The sequence below is a fragment of the Mytilus edulis genome, chromosome 6 (assembly GCF_963676685.1).
Source record: "Mytilus edulis chromosome 6, xbMytEdul2.2, whole genome shotgun sequence".
In the NCBI taxonomy this organism is placed as follows: Eukaryota; Metazoa; Mollusca; class Bivalvia; order Mytilida; family Mytilidae; genus Mytilus; species Mytilus edulis.
Genome location: NC_092349.1, coordinates 59,422,489 through 59,442,759, shown reverse-complemented (window position 1 = coordinate 59,442,759; position 20,271 = coordinate 59,422,489). Strand labels below are relative to the sequence as shown.

The 20,271-nt window shown below is 30.2% G+C and overlaps 1 protein-coding gene across 2 annotated transcripts in view; it reads left to right on the top strand.

Annotated features, from left to right (window-relative positions):
• LOC139527996 (uncharacterized) overlaps positions 1 to 20,271 on the top strand; it is a 289,349-nt gene that overhangs the window by 223,657 nt on the left and 45,421 nt on the right. The window contains exons 18-22 of one of the 2 annotated variants that reach the window (XM_071323757.1): positions 12,179 to 12,207; positions 13,151 to 13,279; positions 14,380 to 14,470; positions 15,612 to 15,718; positions 18,482 to 18,585. The exons of the other annotated variant lie outside the window; for it this stretch is intronic. Of the exons in view, the coding sequence (XP_071179858.1) occupies positions 12,179 to 12,207; positions 13,151 to 13,279; positions 14,380 to 14,470; positions 15,612 to 15,718; positions 18,482 to 18,585 (460 nt within the window). The remainder of the gene's footprint in view (positions 1 to 12,178; positions 12,208 to 13,150; positions 13,280 to 14,379; positions 14,471 to 15,611; positions 15,719 to 18,481; positions 18,586 to 20,271) is intronic. 2 annotated transcript variants of the gene reach the window in all.

Sequence of the window (20,271 nt, the reverse complement as noted above, 5' to 3'; positions counted from 1 at the left end):
AGACTTAGTCGTGGTTTTGAACGTGGTTTGAACGGATTTCGTTTACTTACAAATCATTTAGAAATAATTACCAAATATGATAATTTTCAGAAAACGTAGACAAATGAGTTTTTCAGAACTTATTTTCACATTTGAATTCGTTCAACTGAAGGCTTGTATTACAGCTAGACAAGAACAACTTTAATGAGAAAGATAAATCTTACCGTTAAAACACTCGTATTACTCAAGAATAAAATTACTGGAAAAGAACGATAAAAATGAGAAAGTTCACGTCTAACTACATGAGATTTGATTATTTGAAAAGCGTATTTTCTACAGTGAAGAACGGATTCCCTTTACAAAACTAAATCTTAATTCATGAAAAGTATGACAATTTTATTTCCCTTTTCAAACTCGTTTAAGGAATTTATTACAGGACAAGAACGAGTTCAAATAGGTGAATAAATCTATCTAAATGAAATTTTGATTGAATCGTTATGTTATACATACACAGCCTCTCATTGGTTAAAAAGTCGGTTAATTATTTGAATGAATCTCAAAGACAAGAAAATAGAACAAAACACACACACACACACACACACAATTGTATGAATAAGAATTAGAACAGAATGATACCAATATATTTATTTTTGAATTCAACGCTATTTTTAGTGAGTGATCTGTCCGGAAGCCCTGGAGTGCCACGCAAAAAACTACAACTTGCGCATGAGTTACTATCTTGCGCGCAAGTTGTAATGTTCGTTCATGGAACTCCAGGGCTTCCGTACTATTGTAATATATCTAGAGATATGAAAATACGAAAGAATTATTCTTTTTAATTTTTTTAACTAAAAATAAATCTTTAACTTTTTATTGCACGAAATTTTAATAAAATACGAAAATCTGATTCTATACAAAGAATATAATAACGATATTTTTTTTTATCTATTAGGTTAATGAAATAAAATGAATTTTATGAACGAAAATTTCCTATATATATAACTATATATGTACATTTCTCATATTTCTCGACTGGCTTCAATTATTACAAACAAAAAGAAAAGGTTAACTTTTTTCTAAAACAATATATATATATCTTCATTGTTCTTTATTTTTCAAAAGACATCTTGATTTTGCTTGTTTTCAAAGCTTACTTGTATGGGGTTTGTACCATCACTAATCACTCCTAATTATTAAAGATTAAACGACCTAATCAACATGATAATTGGTATTCAATATAATCCACGGTCATGCCTGACATATTTCCAAAAACGGCACGTGCCGATGAAATCTTCAATAACTCCTTAAATGTTAAAATAATTTAATAAAAACAAAAATTATTAGATGGAGAATTAAATTATCTATCGAATGCATACCTCCAACACTCACTAAAACATATAGTTCATGTCCTGAGTGCACTTTGTATGTCCTGAGTGCACTCAGGAGGTCCTGAGCGGTGTTTAGACGTACCGGTCGTTCGACAGTAAGATTGGACGTAAACTTAAAATACCACTGGATAATGGGGGTAGATTTAATAAGGATAGAAATTTAGCATTGCAACAGCTCGTTAGCCTACAGTGGGACCACTAAAATAATTAAAACAAGTGTTTTCAATTTGCAGAGAGTGATGGTCCTCTCAATCTACTCTGGTGTCGGCCATCTTTATGTATACGTGTAGTTTCCAATATCACATAACACATCTAATTCAGATAAGATCATGACTTTAAAATCGCATTTATTTAGTAACGGTGAAAATTACGGAAGCGTATTAGCGCCACACATTTTTTTTCTTATTTTTCTTCCTATGTTTGCGTTTAACGCAAACCTTTGCGTTATAACGCAAACCTTTGCGTTATAACGCAACCTTTGCGATATAACGCAAACCTTTGCGTTAAACGCAAACCTTTGCGTTACAACGCAAACATTTTGTTTTATCTTATTTCTTATTTAAGATTCAAAGGAAACAGTAGTTATTATATAATGGAGGAGGCTGTATATATTAAAATTTATCACCTTTGTAGTCATTGAAAAGTAAAATGCTTGAATAATTAAATCATATCAATGACTAATAATGAGCAGAATAATATAAGAAGATGTGGTATGAGTGCCAATAAGAAAACTCTCCATCTAAGTCACTATTCGTAAAAGTAAACCATCATAGACCGAAGTACAGTCTTCAACACGGAGCATTGGCTCACACTGAACAACAAACTATAAAGGTCCCCAAAAACGATATCCATGTTACTACTAGTATATATATTACAAAGAAAATTGAGTAAATTGAGGTTAATTATACCTAAGAAAAAAATCAACCCTGCTAATATAGCTATAACCGAATATAAATATACTTCCAAAGTAAGCTCTCGTTTGAGAACTGTGTAAAGTAGGTTAGATTCAAACAAGCTACCCTTTGGCAATAAATGTATAGAATGAAGATGTTTTATTAATAAAATTATGTTCTCTCTATTCAAGTTGCTACCCAAGCATCTTAAAAATACTTCATTATATTGAAATGAAAATTCAATGACTTTCTATCAAAGAATCCTGATCATATTCTGAGATTTAAAAAAAATGTTTCCTTATTAATAATTCATTTTAAAGCAGAAAGATCATTTTATCTATTTGACTTGGAGGTTTCACAATTGTATGACATTATTTTTGATCTTTCAATTTAAATATGACTACATACTAAACTATATCTATTTTCTTGTTAAATTATATACTTTTCTGATGCACAAATCAGTCTTAATTTATGTATAATTGCACTTAAAGTATTCCGTTATTCCTATGCATATTCATTATAATGATTTGGCCTTGTATGTATGTTTCTTGTTTTATCTCTTAGTAAATCACATCCGAAATGAATGACAGACGGACATATATACAAAACTTAATGAATTATTGAAATCAAGATATTTGCGTTCACGGTAACGCAAAGGTTTGCGTTGTATCGCAAAGATTTGCGTTATAACGCAAATGTTTGCGTTATATCGCAAAGGTTTGCGTTATTTACAACGTAAAGGTTTGCGTTTGCGTTATAACGCAAAGGTTAGCGTTGTACATAACGCAAACATAGGAAGAAAAATAGAAAAAAAGAATGTGTGGCGCTAATACGCTTCCGTAGAAAATTCTGTTAAACAGTATTGTTTATTATGCTCGAGTTTGATATTCTACACTATGCGACCGCTCTCCTGGTTGGTCTCGTGAGAATAAGTTCGTCTCGAGAGCGAGAGGACTTTAGTCCGAATCCCAAACGGGTCTAACAAAAGTATTATTTTCCTACGAACTGTTAGCTTGTGAACTTACACGTTAAAAATCCATCTCAGTGTGTCGGTTTAATACTAAGTAGGTTTAATTTTCATATTATATTTCCATTCCATAGTTTTGTCCTTAATATTCATTTAATTTTCCACTGGACGTCATCCGTGATAATCATATTTATTTTACCGTTACTTTACAGTTAAGTGTTTTTCTTCTACTGATTTATATTACACCTGCTATAATTTTCAACGATCGAAATAAAAAAGGGCACGTGAAATTTTTCTACCAAACACTTGTCTAAATAGTCACTTATCCCGTATTATTTAGTCTTGTTGCGGTTTCGGCTTTTTATTCTGTATAGGTTTCTTTCTATTACAAAAATCTGTATGTTGACTCTTAATGTTTTGATTTATATGGGTCGTTGGGTTGTTGTCGTATTAATGTATACCTTTAAAATTGTTTTCAAAACCAAAGGATTGATTGGGTATAGAAATATTCACATCGCTTGACTTCGACCGTTCGACAGCATATCTTTGCTAAAATTGGGTGCGGACGTTTGGTTGTTCGGTTGTAAAAATATGCAGCCTTGTTTGGTCGAAATACAAATAGTCTAAGCATGGTGTAGTGAAAGTTTCGCGCTATCTATACGTTAAAAAAACCATTTGAATAAATCGTTGAAGGGATATACGAACTTCGATTGAAATTTCTGAACAACAAAAAAGGTCACCTGAAACTCGAAGTAAGCCAGTCGCATGGTTGAATTTAACACTTTAGAAGAAACGAAACGTCCAAAATAAGTTTAGTCTTATTATAAATTGTAGCCAACTTTTTTCGTCTGTTTTTGCTTTTATGACAACTTTACCAGATATATATATAAAGATTTGACACAGTAATTGGTCCACAAAAACTAGCCTAACTGCATGTCGTTGTTTTACGATTCAACATATGAGTTTTTGCATGTACACAATGGAGATTGTTTTCTGTTCTACTGCCCTTCTCCTAAAATGGCTGTATACAATGTAACCCCTGATATGGACTACTTTATTAAATGTCAACAAACAAATACATTCCAAGAGAAAGATTCGGAAAGAAATTCTAAAATTTACGCTAAAAAATAAAATACTTAAAAATGGAAAACAATTTTAGACAATTATCATTTTAAAACTATATATAATTAGCATGCATCACTAAATGAAACTGATAAATTGATGACTCCCGTAATGTCCAGTGGCAAATATATCACGCATATTCACGACAAGATGTGAAATTGATCGACCTGAATCAAATGATTGATACATCACTAAGATAGAGAGTTCGCTAGAGGTAAAACGTATGCTTTACTAGAATAAAGTTGAATATGACCAACATCTCTAGGTAGGCCCCCCTTTTCTCCACAGAAGACGCACGCCAAAAAAATTAACATACCAATTATAAGATATAGGTTAGAATAGAATAGACAGGAAACTAATAACTTATAATAATAGGACGTACGCCAATTCATTGACGAGGGCGTGCCAAATTGTAACGAATGTCCATCAGAATTTTCTATTGTTCAAAGTTTGACGGCGGTTATGTTTGAACAGTGTTGAGTGTATTTTACATTTGTCATTTCAGAGTCTTGAATATCTTACTGTGCTGTATGGATTTTGCTCATTGTTGAAGACCGTACAGTGATCTTTGATTGGTCATTTCTACGTTATCCAGTCTCTGGTTAAATTCTCTTAGTAGACATTATCCCATCATTGATGATCAAGTGTGATATAAAAAAAAAAGAAAACTACATTATCATATCTCGGATATATATCTATTAAATATAATTAAGAAAACTTTTATTAGTAAGATTGAGTATAACCAAAAGCTTTGTAAAATCCTTGATGCTGTCTTCTTCAAATACTGTCACCCTAATTGTTAACATGGTATTATATGTGATAACTTGCTGTAAATAATAGTAAATTGAGTATTTATTCACAGTTCCTATGTTAGTTTTGGTGATATAAATCCTAATATCATTGATACACAGTTGAGAATTATGGTGCAGTTCTTCAAATGCAGATTTAATCCTTATTAATATTAAACCTAGCTCCGCATGCAGCTGTGGTCATCCTGTTGAGGATATTATTCATTATTTTTTAAGTGCCCTTTTATCAACGAAGCAAGAGAAATAATTGTTTGGCTGGTGACGGTGACCTTTCATTTCAGCAAAACAAAGACATTTTTGAGTCTGTACAATCATATATCAGACATACACTAAGATTTAGAACATTCAATTAAAATTCGGAATTCCTACTTCCCAACTCTTCTCTCTAGTCCAGTTTTATATATATTACTCCTATACGTTTTATTTTTGAGACAAGTCCATATTTTTTTACCCTAAAGCAAATTGTTAGAAGTAGTTACGTTTTTCGTTATAGAAGCAAAATTCTAATAGTCTATGTAGAATAACGACTTCCATACGGTGTCGCGTTAAAATATTTTTAATACATTGGTGCAATTGGATGCAAAAAATATCGACCATAAAATATCAGGTTTGCGAGATCAGACAGTAACCTAACAACTAAACAATTGAAAACCTAGGGATCAATGTTTAACCTTCGTCAGCAATGGGCAATTTTCATAAATAAAACATGATTTAGTCGAATACTAAAAATGCGAGTAAAGAAAAAGAGACTATACCATAGATTTGTTATTCACCACATATGCTTAAGAGGTACAAATCAGTATTCAGAAGTTACCTTTTTAACATTGCACCACAATTCAACAGAAATTAGAAAATAGAGGGTCTCAGACATTGTTGTTTTCCTGTTCTATGTAGCTTTCTTTCTGGCAAACACGGTGTTAGATTTTACAAATTGTGACAGGCACCGACCATTGAAAAACAATTGATCTGTTTAAGATAAGAAATGAAAATAATTGTTTGGTTTTTTTTTTTTTTTTTTTTACCGCAAAAAAGAAAACGACCGTTTGATTTAAAATTGTTTAAACTTATTTAGAAATAGATTTATGAAAATAATGCATTTTAATGCGAAAAGGCTAGACTTTATTTAGTGCCAAAAGGATGTGATTAAGTGGGTTTTTTTTTACAATTATTTCCCATTATTTCCGTAGTGAAAATCTGCAATAATTATTAATTCATCATGTTGTTTGATTTTCACATAATAACACAACTAAGTATATGACGGATGAACTTATAGTTAGCTGTTTAATGTCCAGTGGTAACTATTAGATGTATCATTAGGGAACATTTAGAATGTTATAATTTCATTAGATTTATGTTTCATTATAATATGTTAGACCATGTTATTCTATAGATATCATATGTATATCTAGGATGGATTGCACCGAATAAAGGAGGTATAGATACAGGAATATAAAGGAAAAAAAATATAAATTTAGAATAGAGTGAAACGGGCAAAATAAAGATCAGAGGAAAAGGGTATAAGAAAATTAAAAAATCGAGGGAAATGGTCTATTTTTTTGCCGGACAATTGTTGATGATTGTTTGAAGTCAAATGCATTTATAGGTTAAATAATGCACAATCGTTTGTACATTGGTAGGGATTTATGTTTGGAGTTGATGAGGCACATAATTAGTAATTGTTTTTATTTGAATTTTTCTCGTCTGATTTTAAAGTGAATAAAAAACTCTATCATCTAAAAAAATATGGTTTAATTACGACAAATATATAGTTAAAACTGCTATTCAGTCGATTTTAAAATCCATGCTATAAAAGAGAAAACATAAAAATATTTAGCAAAACTTTTGAACAAAAAGTCAACCTTAAGACCCCGAATATACTTTTTTAAGAACGTTAGATTAAGTTCCGGATTCCATTTAAAATAAATTGTTCATTTGGGGGGGGGGGGGGGGGGAATGGTGATACCTTAGGCTATTTTCAAAAAATGTTGACTGAATTCTCTGCAGACTGTAGTTTACTCGCAAATTCACCAAGAACGTATTTCTACGGCTAAAAAAATCATAATTGTATATTTTAAATTGTTTACATTTATTTCAGTGTTTATTTTTCAAACTTTTGATGTAAATAACGTTGGATTAACATCGAGTCAGCTTAAATAATAATCTACTAAATATTAATTAAAAACTAAAACATGCAGCCAATCTAAATTTTACGCATATTATCACCTATATAAAAAGATTTAACAGAACACCATTCATATTTTATATTTAAAAAAACAACATATACGCTAAACGAAACCATTCACGCCAAGAAACGATGTACGCTAAACGATACGATATATACGCTAAACGATACGATGTACGCTAAAGGATACGGTATACGCTAAATGAAACGATGTACGCAAAACCATACGATGTACGATTAAAGGGCGCTAATGTTATCGTTTATGGTATGGTTTATGGTACATGGTTTCGTTCGTACATCATTCGTTCAGCGTCCGTACAACGTTCGGTCAGCGTTTCGTTTGCATTCGTACACCGTTCGGGAAGCGTACGTACATGGTTCGGGCATCGTCCGTACATGGTTCGGGCATCGTTCGTATTGTTAACTTTTACGTTACACGGACTGTATAAACATAGAAAAATAAAGTAAAATTAATACTTCTGTGATATTAATACGATTTAATACATGTATTTATAAATAAATGACTCACATAACTTTACTTGTTATTCAAATGTATCCGTCATCTGCCTTTCTATAAATTAAAAAAAACGATAGTTGTTACAATGCTAACGGGCATTGAATAAACCTTCCAATACATCGTATAAAACATATTTGCACTTTATTGTTCAAATCTATATAGCCGCATTGTATATCAGCAATAATGTTTTGTCAGTATAGAATATATTATCAATGACAGCAATATTTGAACACAATGACTACAAAATTTTGTCCGCATAGGTTTAGAGTGCCAGCATTTCCTCCTTTTCTTCAATATATTGATACGAAAAAAAATATTTAGTAGTTTTGACATCTCAGGCTGAATCTAATTATTTGACTTCATCAACCGAAACTGACCTTTTTTGCAAATATAGTTTTTACGATTTAATACTTCCGTGATATCTATATAGCCGCTTAATAATTCAGTAATATTCTATGTCAGGATGTATTGTATAAAACAAATGACAGCAATATTTGAACACAGTGACTATAGAATTTTGTCTGCATCAATTTAGATTGCCAGCATCTCCACTTTTTATTCAAAATATTGTCTCGCAACAAAATCTCAGTAGTTTTGATACATCAGGCTGACTCCTTAAAATATTTAACTGCATCAACCAAAACTAGTTGCACTTTATTTTGTGGGTCTATATAACATTTTGTGAAATTTTGTTTATGAATATACAAGTTTTTTTTATGTAATTCTGGCCTTTTGCTATATTTTATTAGCTCCAACGCAATTTTAACTGCTAAATGTTTAAAGCAATTTGAAGATTATTTTATTTACATCAAAGTCACAATTTTTTTCTACCTCCACCTTAGATAATTATTCTACACGATTATAATAATGTTATCGAAAAGTTTGAAGCTGATCAATATATAAATAATTTATGTTCAAAGTCTGCTCTTTTATTAGTCAAATTTTCCATCAGTCAGTTACATTAATCTCCATACATGTTACTGTACAATTCTATTCACATTTTTGATTTTGTGAAATTATGTTTATGAATATACAAGTTTTTGTTATGTAATTCTGGCCTTTTGCTATATTTTATTAGCTTCAAAGTATTTTTAACTGCTAAATGTTTTAAGCAATTTGAAGATTATTTTATTTACATCAAAGTCACAATTTTTTTCTACCTCCACCTTAGATAATTATTCTACACGATTATAATAATTTTATCGAAAAGTTTGAAGCTGATCAATATATAAATATTTATGTTCAAAGTCTGCTCTTTTATTAGTCAAATTTTCCATCAGTCAGTTACATAAATCTCCATACATGTTACTGTACAATTATGTTCACACTTTTGATTTTTGACAATCTATGCTTGGTCCCGCTAAGAAATTTTGAGAAAAGTGTACATAAACGATTTTTATAATAGCTGCATTGTACTAAGTAGTATCTGATCTGTTCAATGTTACACATGCTTGTTATGTACTTATTGTGATAAATAGTGTCATATTTTTTACTTGTATGCATTTACGTTTAAAAAATTAGCTAAATGATAGCTATAGTGTTTACATACTATTTTGATATCCCAGCAAATGGGATAAATTATTATCATATATATCAACTGTCAGAATTTAGTCAATTCTAAGTGATAAATTCTCTTTTATCTTTTATTTCGATTTCTATATTTTTCATAATATAATGTGGATACGCGTACAAAGAGAGACAACTCTTATCTTCCTAATTTTCCATGTACAACCCTTAAATTATCAAACCAAAGGTTACTAAGTTACCTCCATCTTTATTTTCTCATTTAATTAGTAAACACAACTGATATATTGAAACTACATTGTATTTATTAAGAATTAAGACTCAGATATAATACGGATTCATGGATTTGAAATTTATTCATATAATTTTTCGTACATAAATGACAGTGCATCATAAGCCTCTAAAGGCTGGTTGGTATAAATATACATGTTTATTGACTGCTTATGTTTAAAATTGTAATATATTGTATTTCATGTATATATGTAACAGTGAATTTGTATAATCAGTGATTATGTAGAATCCCTGAAATTTTCAGGGATTATGTAGAATCACTGGCTTTTTTAGGGAAGATATAAAATCACTAAAATTTTCAGGAATTATGTATAATCACTAGAAAAAAACATCAGAGATTCTACATAATAACTGAAATGAAGAAATAGTTTTATTTATAAAGAAAACGAATAAAATTGAAAATATTTATTCTTTAAAATCACACAAAAACATCATTATAAAGAAACATAAATTGTAAAATGTTAAGCACAATATATCAAAATCATAACCCAAATTTTCTAAAATGTTAGGCGCACTACATGAAAATGTCAAACACAATATATCAAAATGATATGCTTCACATCTGTTATTACCACAATATCCACATTTTAGAAAACATTTTCCTGCACATATCGAATCAGATTTTAACGACACGGCTTAGTGAAATAAAGTGTTCAATAAAACAGCTGAAGGTACCCTCCCCCCCCTTCCCAACAAAAGATGGGAATTTGCAACCTTGAACCGGTTCGAGCAAGAATTATACCATGTTTTGTAGTCAGGAAATATCCTTTTTCAGACTTTTTTTAAACAATTGTCATTATGTTTTTCGGGTTTCCCTCTCCTTTTTTACCATGTGGCATTGCTATGAGAATATTACATCAAATGCAAGCTTTCTCTCAAATTTGTTTCTTTGTGTCAATCCTAAGTTCTGCCTGTTTTTCCTACATTTAGATGCCTAAGTTTTCACAGTTTGAATGTTTTGTTCATTTAAACAAAAACAAAACACACAAAACAGATGTTCCATAATCTTCTTCACCATTTGCTTTACATGTATCACAAATAACATGCTTTTTCATGTCAGGATTGAATGTATAATACAAATGTCAGTAATATTGAAAAACAGTGAATGGCAAATCTTTTCCGCATTCATTAGGTTGTCAGCATTTTATTTCTATATTCATAATATTGAAGCGTCACTTAAGTTAGTAGTACAGGATAGTGTGTATAACAAAATAATTTGACCACATCATCCAACACTGTCGTGTCTGGTTTCATGTGTGCTTTATAATGATAAGTATATGAGGTTCTGTGAATAGTATACTGTTAGTATATTGGTTGATATATTTGGTTTGTAGCTAAACGTCAAGTGGCAACAATTTCATAAACAACGAGTATATTGACGAGATTGTTCATATTTATACAACACCTTATGTATCCGGACACTGTACAATTTTTGTTAGAATTGTTTGTGAAAAACAGAATTGTAAATCCAAGGCAAACAAGTTGAATTACGATGAAATATCTATGTAATGCATAAAGTAAAATTTAGGAAGAGACTGTAAAAAATGAGGAACGAGGCAACGTCGACAATGATGTTGATATCCCATGATATAAGAATATTGTTCCGATGCGGTGGATAACCTTTCTATCCGCCTTCTTATTAAAAAAAAAACTTCGTTTCTTTCTTTTATGCTAGCTATATATGATAACTAGCCATTGTTTAAAACTTAAATAGGTGTTTTTTTAGTTTTTTAGGAATGTTTTCGAATTTTATACGATTTTTAACCACAATGTGCCAAAAAAAAATGTGTTCTTAATACTTTGAGGAAGTTCCATTCAATAACGAAATGAAGCTGGAAGTAACAACTTTCTTGATTTGAAAAGCTTTTCAAATCTCAATATAGAATTGCAATTTATTTTACGATTGTTTTGCATAAATCGTCCCTGCCCATCATAAATCAATCTTTTCAATCATTTGTATGAAGGAATTTGTCCATTCCTCTACTCAACAGTAATGTATAGTTCAATCAGATCATATTTCATAGAAGAATAACATGAAAATAATGAAAAATGAAATTATTAGTATTTTGTCCTTACACAATAGACGATGTGTTCTAAACTGTGTAGCTTAAAAAAAAATCAATGTTTCGCCTGTGTTTTTTAATCTATAAAAAAAAACAATTAAACAAATCAGACTAAAAAATTAGTATATATATGGAGTTTGTACAATAAGAATACTGCCTTTATTGTTCTCCCGATTTTGCTGTCAATACAAGGTCAAACAAGCATAGCCTTTAAGAATTAAAAAAAAAAGATTTTGAACGTTTATACATGCATAGATATTGAACAAATGTTGAACGGAAAGCAACACTAAGAAGAAGAATAATGCATTGCTATTTCCTCAATAAACACTCAGTTGTAATGATTTTTTTCTTAATTTTTATACCATCTATGTCGTTCGATATGTATACTATGTAACATTCGTAAGTACACAATCTATTGTGAAATCCTTTTTTTTGTATTGCAGTCTCAATTACGAACAAACAAAAAGTATACGTAAGTTTGAATTAACATGCTAATAAAATATTGTTTTACACTAATTTTTTCAAAGAAACAGATATTGTTTTGAACTGAAGACAGCGCAACATGAAATACTACAAACTGTTGGGGGTGATCTCGATATCCAGAAAAATGAAAATGTTTCTTATAGGTAGAAAGTCATCCACCATAAATGAGAACTGAAATATGAGTCATCTTGGAAAAAGTTGGAATATAGATTTGGTTAAAGTTTTTTGTCCAACAATAAGCCAATTCTGAAATTTCGAACTGGTAGCAGAACACAAAAAAATTACAACGAAAATATTGATTTTTTTAAAAACTAACTTCATAAAAAATAACACGTATCGATGGCTTTATACATTTTACGACTACTTGATATATGATTGGTGTTTACGCTTTTTTAAGTACTGTTGGTTATTTCGTGGTGGTTAGTTTTTCTATAAGTGGAAAAATCTGAAAAAGAATAACCGGCCTACGAGAGGAACACTTACTTGATACACATCAATTCGATTATTTTGTAAATGTTTATCTCTGTTTCAAAAAAACAAGCTTTTAAAAAGACTGTTAAAAATGGATAGTTTATAAAGAACAGGACTTAAAAAGCACAAAAAAAAATTTAAAGTTCGTGACCTTGTTTCTTGAAATATAGTCGATTGAAATGTTGCAGTAAATACATGTAGTTCTCTCTAGATGATTCATATATTTAACATTGACTCATTTTTCTCTCTCAAAAACTATGATAACTAACACCGATGCTTTAAGATTGTTATAAATGCCTATTTAAACTACATATAATAAAATTATGAAAAGAAACGTAGGAGTCAGGGTGAATTCTTGTTATTGGCATTACATGGATAAAACAGGAATTTCCGAATATCTGATAAAAACTCAAAAAGAAGAGAAGCAAACATCCTTAGTTAAATAATACAAACAATTTTAGGAGACAGACACAGAATTGTATGTAAACGTATTATCGATGTACCTTTTAAAGATTGAAAAATGGCGCATTCCAGAAGATGTCTTTAAGATGGCATTTGATTATCGATGTATTGAATACATTTATGAACAGGTAATTTTAGTAATAAAATTTATTAACCTACATGCCGACCATCATTTAGATAACGCAAGATAAGTGATACATCGTTCAAGTGAATTCTAATGACTGCCATTATCAAGCTAATTGTTGTTATTAAGAACAATTAGTTCAATACCTTATTAAGAATGAGAAGTTCCATACAGGTGTCGAATGCACAATGTTTTCATTTTACAATATAACGAGACGTGATATGATTGCCAACGAAAAAGCTATAAATGGCCCTGACATGAAAAATATGCAACAATTCAATTTAGAAACCTAACTGTCTAATTCACTTGTAATTTATACAAAACTATTTACAAAAAACTAATATGACAGACCTGAACAAACGATAACCACTGAACTACCTGATTTGGGACAAGCACATATAGCATGTTCACACATCACATTCATCTGTGTTTTTCTTGTTTGCAAACTACGTGTAACGACGACATTTATCAACCTGATTTGTTCAAGCAACAGTTCCATGAACCATTGACTTTATAATGACTTATATTGTGATTCTTATTTAAAAACTTCAACATTTTTTATTATGCAGCACTGTTACCTTAGGAAGGGGATATGATATATATATTTATAAAATATAGGTGAGATGATGATAAAGCAGATTGTTACCCCGAGAAATCATTGTCAACCGAGTCAAAGCTGCTTGTCACCCTCTCGGCTATGTATTACTTATTATTCTGAATATTCTGTTATCACTGTTTATCTTATTTCAAATTCAAAAAAATAAACTATATATGACGACTTAACATAACAGTCATTCGTATCTAATGAAGTGCAAAATTGAGCAAAAGTCTACATGAAGGGTAATATAGAATTAGTCATGGGAAATTGTAAATTACATCCCTCATATTACCAATTAAGATTAGAATGTGGCATTCTAACATGAAGTTTAATAAATTAAGATGATGACCCACATGATTGATAGAAACTTCAATAATAGTGGTTCCTTTTTAATATAAAGCTATGTTTAGAAACATAATTTCATTTTTGAGGTGTAGCTTTAAGATATCGAGCATACATCATGTACATGGGGATCCTATATACATTTAATATATAACCACTTACAGGATTTGTCAACTGCATTTGCCAGTGGATTACGGACTGATTTGGAAGCTGTGTCCAGGTTAACTAATTTACCAACAGATTGGAAGGAAAAAGGTAAATATATTGTATTAAATATATAAACATCAGTGGAAATTCTCAGTAACAATTTAATAGTATCAGCAACCAGTTTATTGAAAAGTTACACATTAAACATTTAATAAAGATGCGAATATAACACAATGGTTATTGAAACTACCTTTAATTCTGTTATTTATAGTTAGTAAATTCATTGTTCTTGTTTGTTTCAAAAATATATATGACACATATATAAAAATTTATTTTGAAAGAAATTTCGAGAAAAGGCATTCTGAAACTTATGGTCACATATATGTTATCGTTAATATATTCATCGATGTTTTCAAGAATGTACCTCATGTGTATGTAGTCTACTTTAAACTTTTTCAAAGAAGACAGTTATTTGTAATGCTCTGATTACTTTACTATTTTTCTATATTACCACTTTTTTACTCATTTTTACACATTAACCGTTTTGATGTTGTACAGTAAGCATAATCTTTCGGTCAGTTTAATTGAAGTCTGAAGCTGGCATGTCAGTTAACTGCTAGTAGTCTGTTGTTATTCATGTATCATTGTCATTTTGTTTATTTTCTTTGGTTACATCTTCTGACATCAGACTCGGACTTCTCTTGAACTGAATTTTAATGTGCGTATTGTTATGCTTTTACTTTTCTACACTGGTTAGAGGTATAGGGGGAGGGTTGAGATCTCACAAACATGTTTAACCCCGCCGCATTTTTTGCGCCTGTCCCAAGTCAGGAGCCTCTGGCCTTTGTTAGTCTTGTATTATTTAAATTTTAGTTTCTTGTGTACAATTTGGAATTTAGTATGGCGTTCATTATCACTGAACTAGTATATATTTGTTTAGGGGCCAGCTGAAGGACGCCTCCGGGTGCGGGAATTTCTCGCTACATTGAAGACCTGTTGGTGACCTTCTGCTGTTGTGTTTTTTTATTTTGGTCGGGTTGTTGTCTCTTTGACACATTCCCCATTTCCATTCTCAATTTTATAAATAAATAATGATTTATGTGGCTATATGATCATACAATGTGTTTCCTTTGAAAAAGTAATCATCGTATTATTTTTTCTATAACTCGTGTGTTTTAGCTATACTGTTGTCATAAGAAAATATATTTCATTTAACTACAAACTTGTAAAGCCTAATGAATTTTAATAGATATCAAGCGGGCAGTCTCGAATTCAGATGTCATTGGACTCATATTTTTAGCATTATTGCGGAAACAGTTTTATTCTGGGGCGATTCAACTTGTAGATACAGGATTTGTAAGTCAAATGTTTATGTTAAGCTTTAAAAGAAATAATTTGCTAGTCAACGACGATGAATAAAAAAGGTTGCATAAAGTTAACAGTTATTGTTATTATGTGTAGTATGCAGCCTGCACGTGTGTTAAATCATGTGATATGAGATTCTGACCATTTTCTCAATGGAGCTTTTATCAGAATGAATGCCAGCATAAATTAAGGTTACCGTTACAAATGAACTGATTCACCCATGACATCCAATGGTAATATTATTACCAACCATTACGGTTTTAAGTGTTATATATTTTGATTGAAATTGCTCGTCTATATACTTGTTTACGTATACTTGTTTACGTCTTCAAATTGCAATCGTTATTTGATATATTCCTGTATCATATGTTAGCTCACGGTTTTTGAATATAGTTTAACTCCAGCTAGATTCATTTGCACTTTTTTTTTCAAACGGAAATGATATACAAACATCAATATGAAAAAGAAGATATTGACGGGTTACAAATGAACCTAATCAATACTGTAAAGTAAGCTATAAACGGGTTAAATTTGTAACCACACTATATACTAATATCGTTTTTTTGTTATATGTATACAAATTTTGTTGTGGTTTGGAAATTTATTATGTTTTTCTTGTAGTTAATATTGTAACATTGACAGCCTCATTGAATATTGGTTGTTGAAATCGAATTTTGAACATTTGAATTGTTTAACATTTAATGAATTAAATTTGAATGCTAAATATTGCACTACTTGTCATAGTTCTGAAACGGTCATTTTGAACTGATCAGCCCTTAATTGATTGAAAAATATAATATTTAATCGTGATCAGTCTTTCAATCTTTTTTTTTGAGTTAATCGCTGCGGTGCACTCAGTACTGTAATATGTTTGCAGACTGGTTCAGTCTTTTTTTAGACTGAATTGTACGAAAATTAACTGCAAAGTGCTGAATTGACTACAAGCGAGTTGGCTGAACAGTACTAATTTTGCCGCAGTGGAAAAGTAGCAGAAAGCCTGCACATAATGAATAATGATTTATTTTAGACTTTTCAGATGAAGTTAAGATCAACATGAATATATGAGACTAACATATATTTACTGGTGTTGAAATCCAACCTTAAAATTGAATATTTGATGCTGAGTGATAAAAATAGTTCGAACACTAAAAATTTGAATGTTGAATGTTGATATCTCATATTCCATAAAATTATTTATTAAAAATCTAATAGTTTCATGCAAAAGAGGTATGTTGAAAATCGGTTATTGAATATTGATTGAAATCTAATTCTGATTTCGATAAATGTTGAATGTTAAACTCAAATGTTGAATTTTGAAAATGATTACTTTGTTTACTTAATTTGATTGTTTTTAATTGAAAGCTGGATGTTAAAACACAATGTTACAAGTTAAATGTTGAACATTTGAAAGTTGAATATTTAGTCTAAAAAAAGGTCAAGCTTTTAAACATTTATTTGAAAACACATTAAAAGTTGAATGTTCAACTTACGTGTACGACAACTGCTCATCATTTATATTATACAGTTTGACAGTTTGTGATATTGCTCAGAAATAATTGATTTAAACGAAAACACACATAATGTTACAAATTTTAATAGAATCATCATTATATTCAGTGCTACGTATTGCTGTTGACAGCATTTGATTAAAAATTGCAAATTTTCATATTTTGTCAAATTTTAAATTCTTTGACATCGATAATTAAAATGAATCATTTGGAATCTGAAACAACAATACATATTTATTAATTCAAAGTAATTTTGATTTGATTTATAATTTCCTTATAATCTTTTTTTTTTTGTACTCAGAATTTGTCAAAATATGTCCAATTGTGATTTATATCTTTAGTTTTTTTTTGTAACAATAAACCATTATATCGATAGAACCTTAAAGAACCCATGATGTCTTGTGATAAATTTGAATAAAGATCGAAAGATATTTTGAAAAAAGCCCTTGTGTAACATGAATTCAATTCTAATTGGTCCTATCACTCTAGCATTTGTAGGTTTACTTTCGAGCAATTTCTATCTTTGAATCCAAAAGTAGTTTTTTAGGGTAGCAAAAACATGTGTTAGATAAATCTATCGAATAGTAGTAAGCTACGAATTGAATAATACTTTTAAATAAAACGTTTAGATACTAGTCATCGATTTTTTCGTAATGAGGGCGCTGGATCTTTACGAGTAACGATACATGTTCACAATAAATAAATGAAATAAACGATTCCAACGTTTACAAAACAACACCAATATCAAAAAAAGGAAATATTAAATGTAAATATCTATACAAATTTCTGATAACAGATAAATTTCATCAGTATGATTATGATATGAAATAAATCTATTCTGGTTTTGCTCTAACAATCTTGAAAATTATAAAATTAAAACCGAACACAGCAACGCTTGTACAATTGTAAAATTTAAAAAATGACGTAGACTAGGTATTTACGACAAATTTTTATATATATATATATATATATAAAGATATATAGAAGCATTTTTCCCGAAAAGTAAATAATTGTGCTTCTATCAAACAGTAAGAAATGCATTTCTCACGAAAAAATATAATATACATAATTTTGTGTATTAATCTACATAAATAAATGCCCGTACCAAGTCAGGAATATAGTAGTTGTTATCCATACGTTTCAAGTGTTTGAGCCTTTGATTTTGCCATTTAATTATGGACTGTCAGTTTTGAATTTTTCACACGGAGTTTGGTATTTTTGTATTTTACTTCTTTCTATGTTGCAGATTTGCATTCGACATATTTTAGTTGGATGTAAAATTCTACAAGACGCTAGTGATAATAAGAAGAATGAACAAATACAGAGGGAGACATCACAAAGATTAAAATTGTAAGAATAATACCAAAGCAGATATCATATTGAATATTAGAAAAATGTTAGGCTGTCTGTCAAATTGCGAATTCATTTAATTGCAATTTAATAAGTTTCAATAATTCTATATCGAGATCCTGGTGTAATTAATGATATTTAAAAAAAAACTTATAAATTCCAATATAATTTTTAACATGTGTGATTTAGTGTAGGACACAATATTGTTTTTTTAAATTTTGGTTCAATAAACTCAGAGGAACAGTCTAAATGTTAACCTCATAATTTTAAGGCTTCTTTTGAATGCAAGGTTGATATTTGTCCGTGTTCATTCGTAATTTGTATATTTACAGCGTTATTAAGGCTGCATTTCTTTCTAACAAACATTTTGTAAACGTTGTGGCGTTTGTTGTTGTTTTCTAAACGCTACGAAAGAAGAAACAAATACATCGTTTATTAAGTCTTTACTGACCCTGTTTGAACTTTCAATAATGCATGCACATGTTGTTGTGAAGCAGATTTTTCCAAATTAGAATACTTTACATCGTTTAATCAGGCTAAAGTTAGAAACAAATGTAGCGTTTGTACTAACAAACGACGAACGACAAACTGTAGACGCATCTTTAGCGATTGCATAGTTTGTCAACGTTTATGTAAACTTTGCAAACGTATGTTAGAAACAAATGATCCAAACATGGGCGCACTTTGTCGATTGCATCGTTTGTGTTATAAAAAAAACCACCCTAAAAAAATACACGAAAAAAGAACAATAAATGCCTGCGGATGTTTTTCTATTCCAAAAGCAACCAAACTGAGAAATTCGAACCAAACCAACACCCGGGGAGATTCCAAGTGCTCCGGAAGCGTAGTATTTTAATAACAAAATGTCATACTTAGGGCATGTAATTTGCGACACTTGATAAGATAGAGCGTTGGCTAGAACTAAAACATATGCCGTACTAGAATAATGTTGAACCATGATTAAAATTGTTCAGTTATTCGCCCCTCCTCTCACTCTTTTTTCTCCATGGTAGATGAACGCCAAAAACAAACCGACATGGATTGTCAATCAATAACGGTCACTATAAGTAAATGAGATACCGACTTATTTTGTAAATAAATTCCCATTGAGGCCAATATTTTCCAGTTTCGGACAGGTTTTCACTCAATTACCGTCTGGTTATTGACTGGATAAATTAAATTAACTAAATACACTTTGATTCTCGGAAATTGTTAATTATGGTTTTTCACTTGTGTTTTTTTTTTATGCGATCCTATTTTCGACCCCCTGATTATAAGAGGGCGTATGTAATTAGTCATGCCCGATTAACTTTTAGTAAATTGAATCTCAACTTAAAGAACTAAAATGGGTTGATAAGTTTGAGGTACAATTAGTAAAAGAAAGAGATCCCTTGATGAAATGAGATCGTCCCAGGTTTCCTAGATGATTATTTGTCGTTGAATAACAGTGAAAAATGCACGAACAGGTTTGTACGTATGTTAATTAAAGTACTTTCACTCTATTGGGAAAAGATATATATATATATATATTCCTCACACTACAAACAGATATTTTGCTTAATTTAATTTCCGGGTAAATATATTTAAACCAGCATTTGATATCATTTTATGTCAAATCTATTACTCATTGTTACTGATGAGGCATAACTCATTTATTAACAACCAAAATATGCTTTTATGATTTGG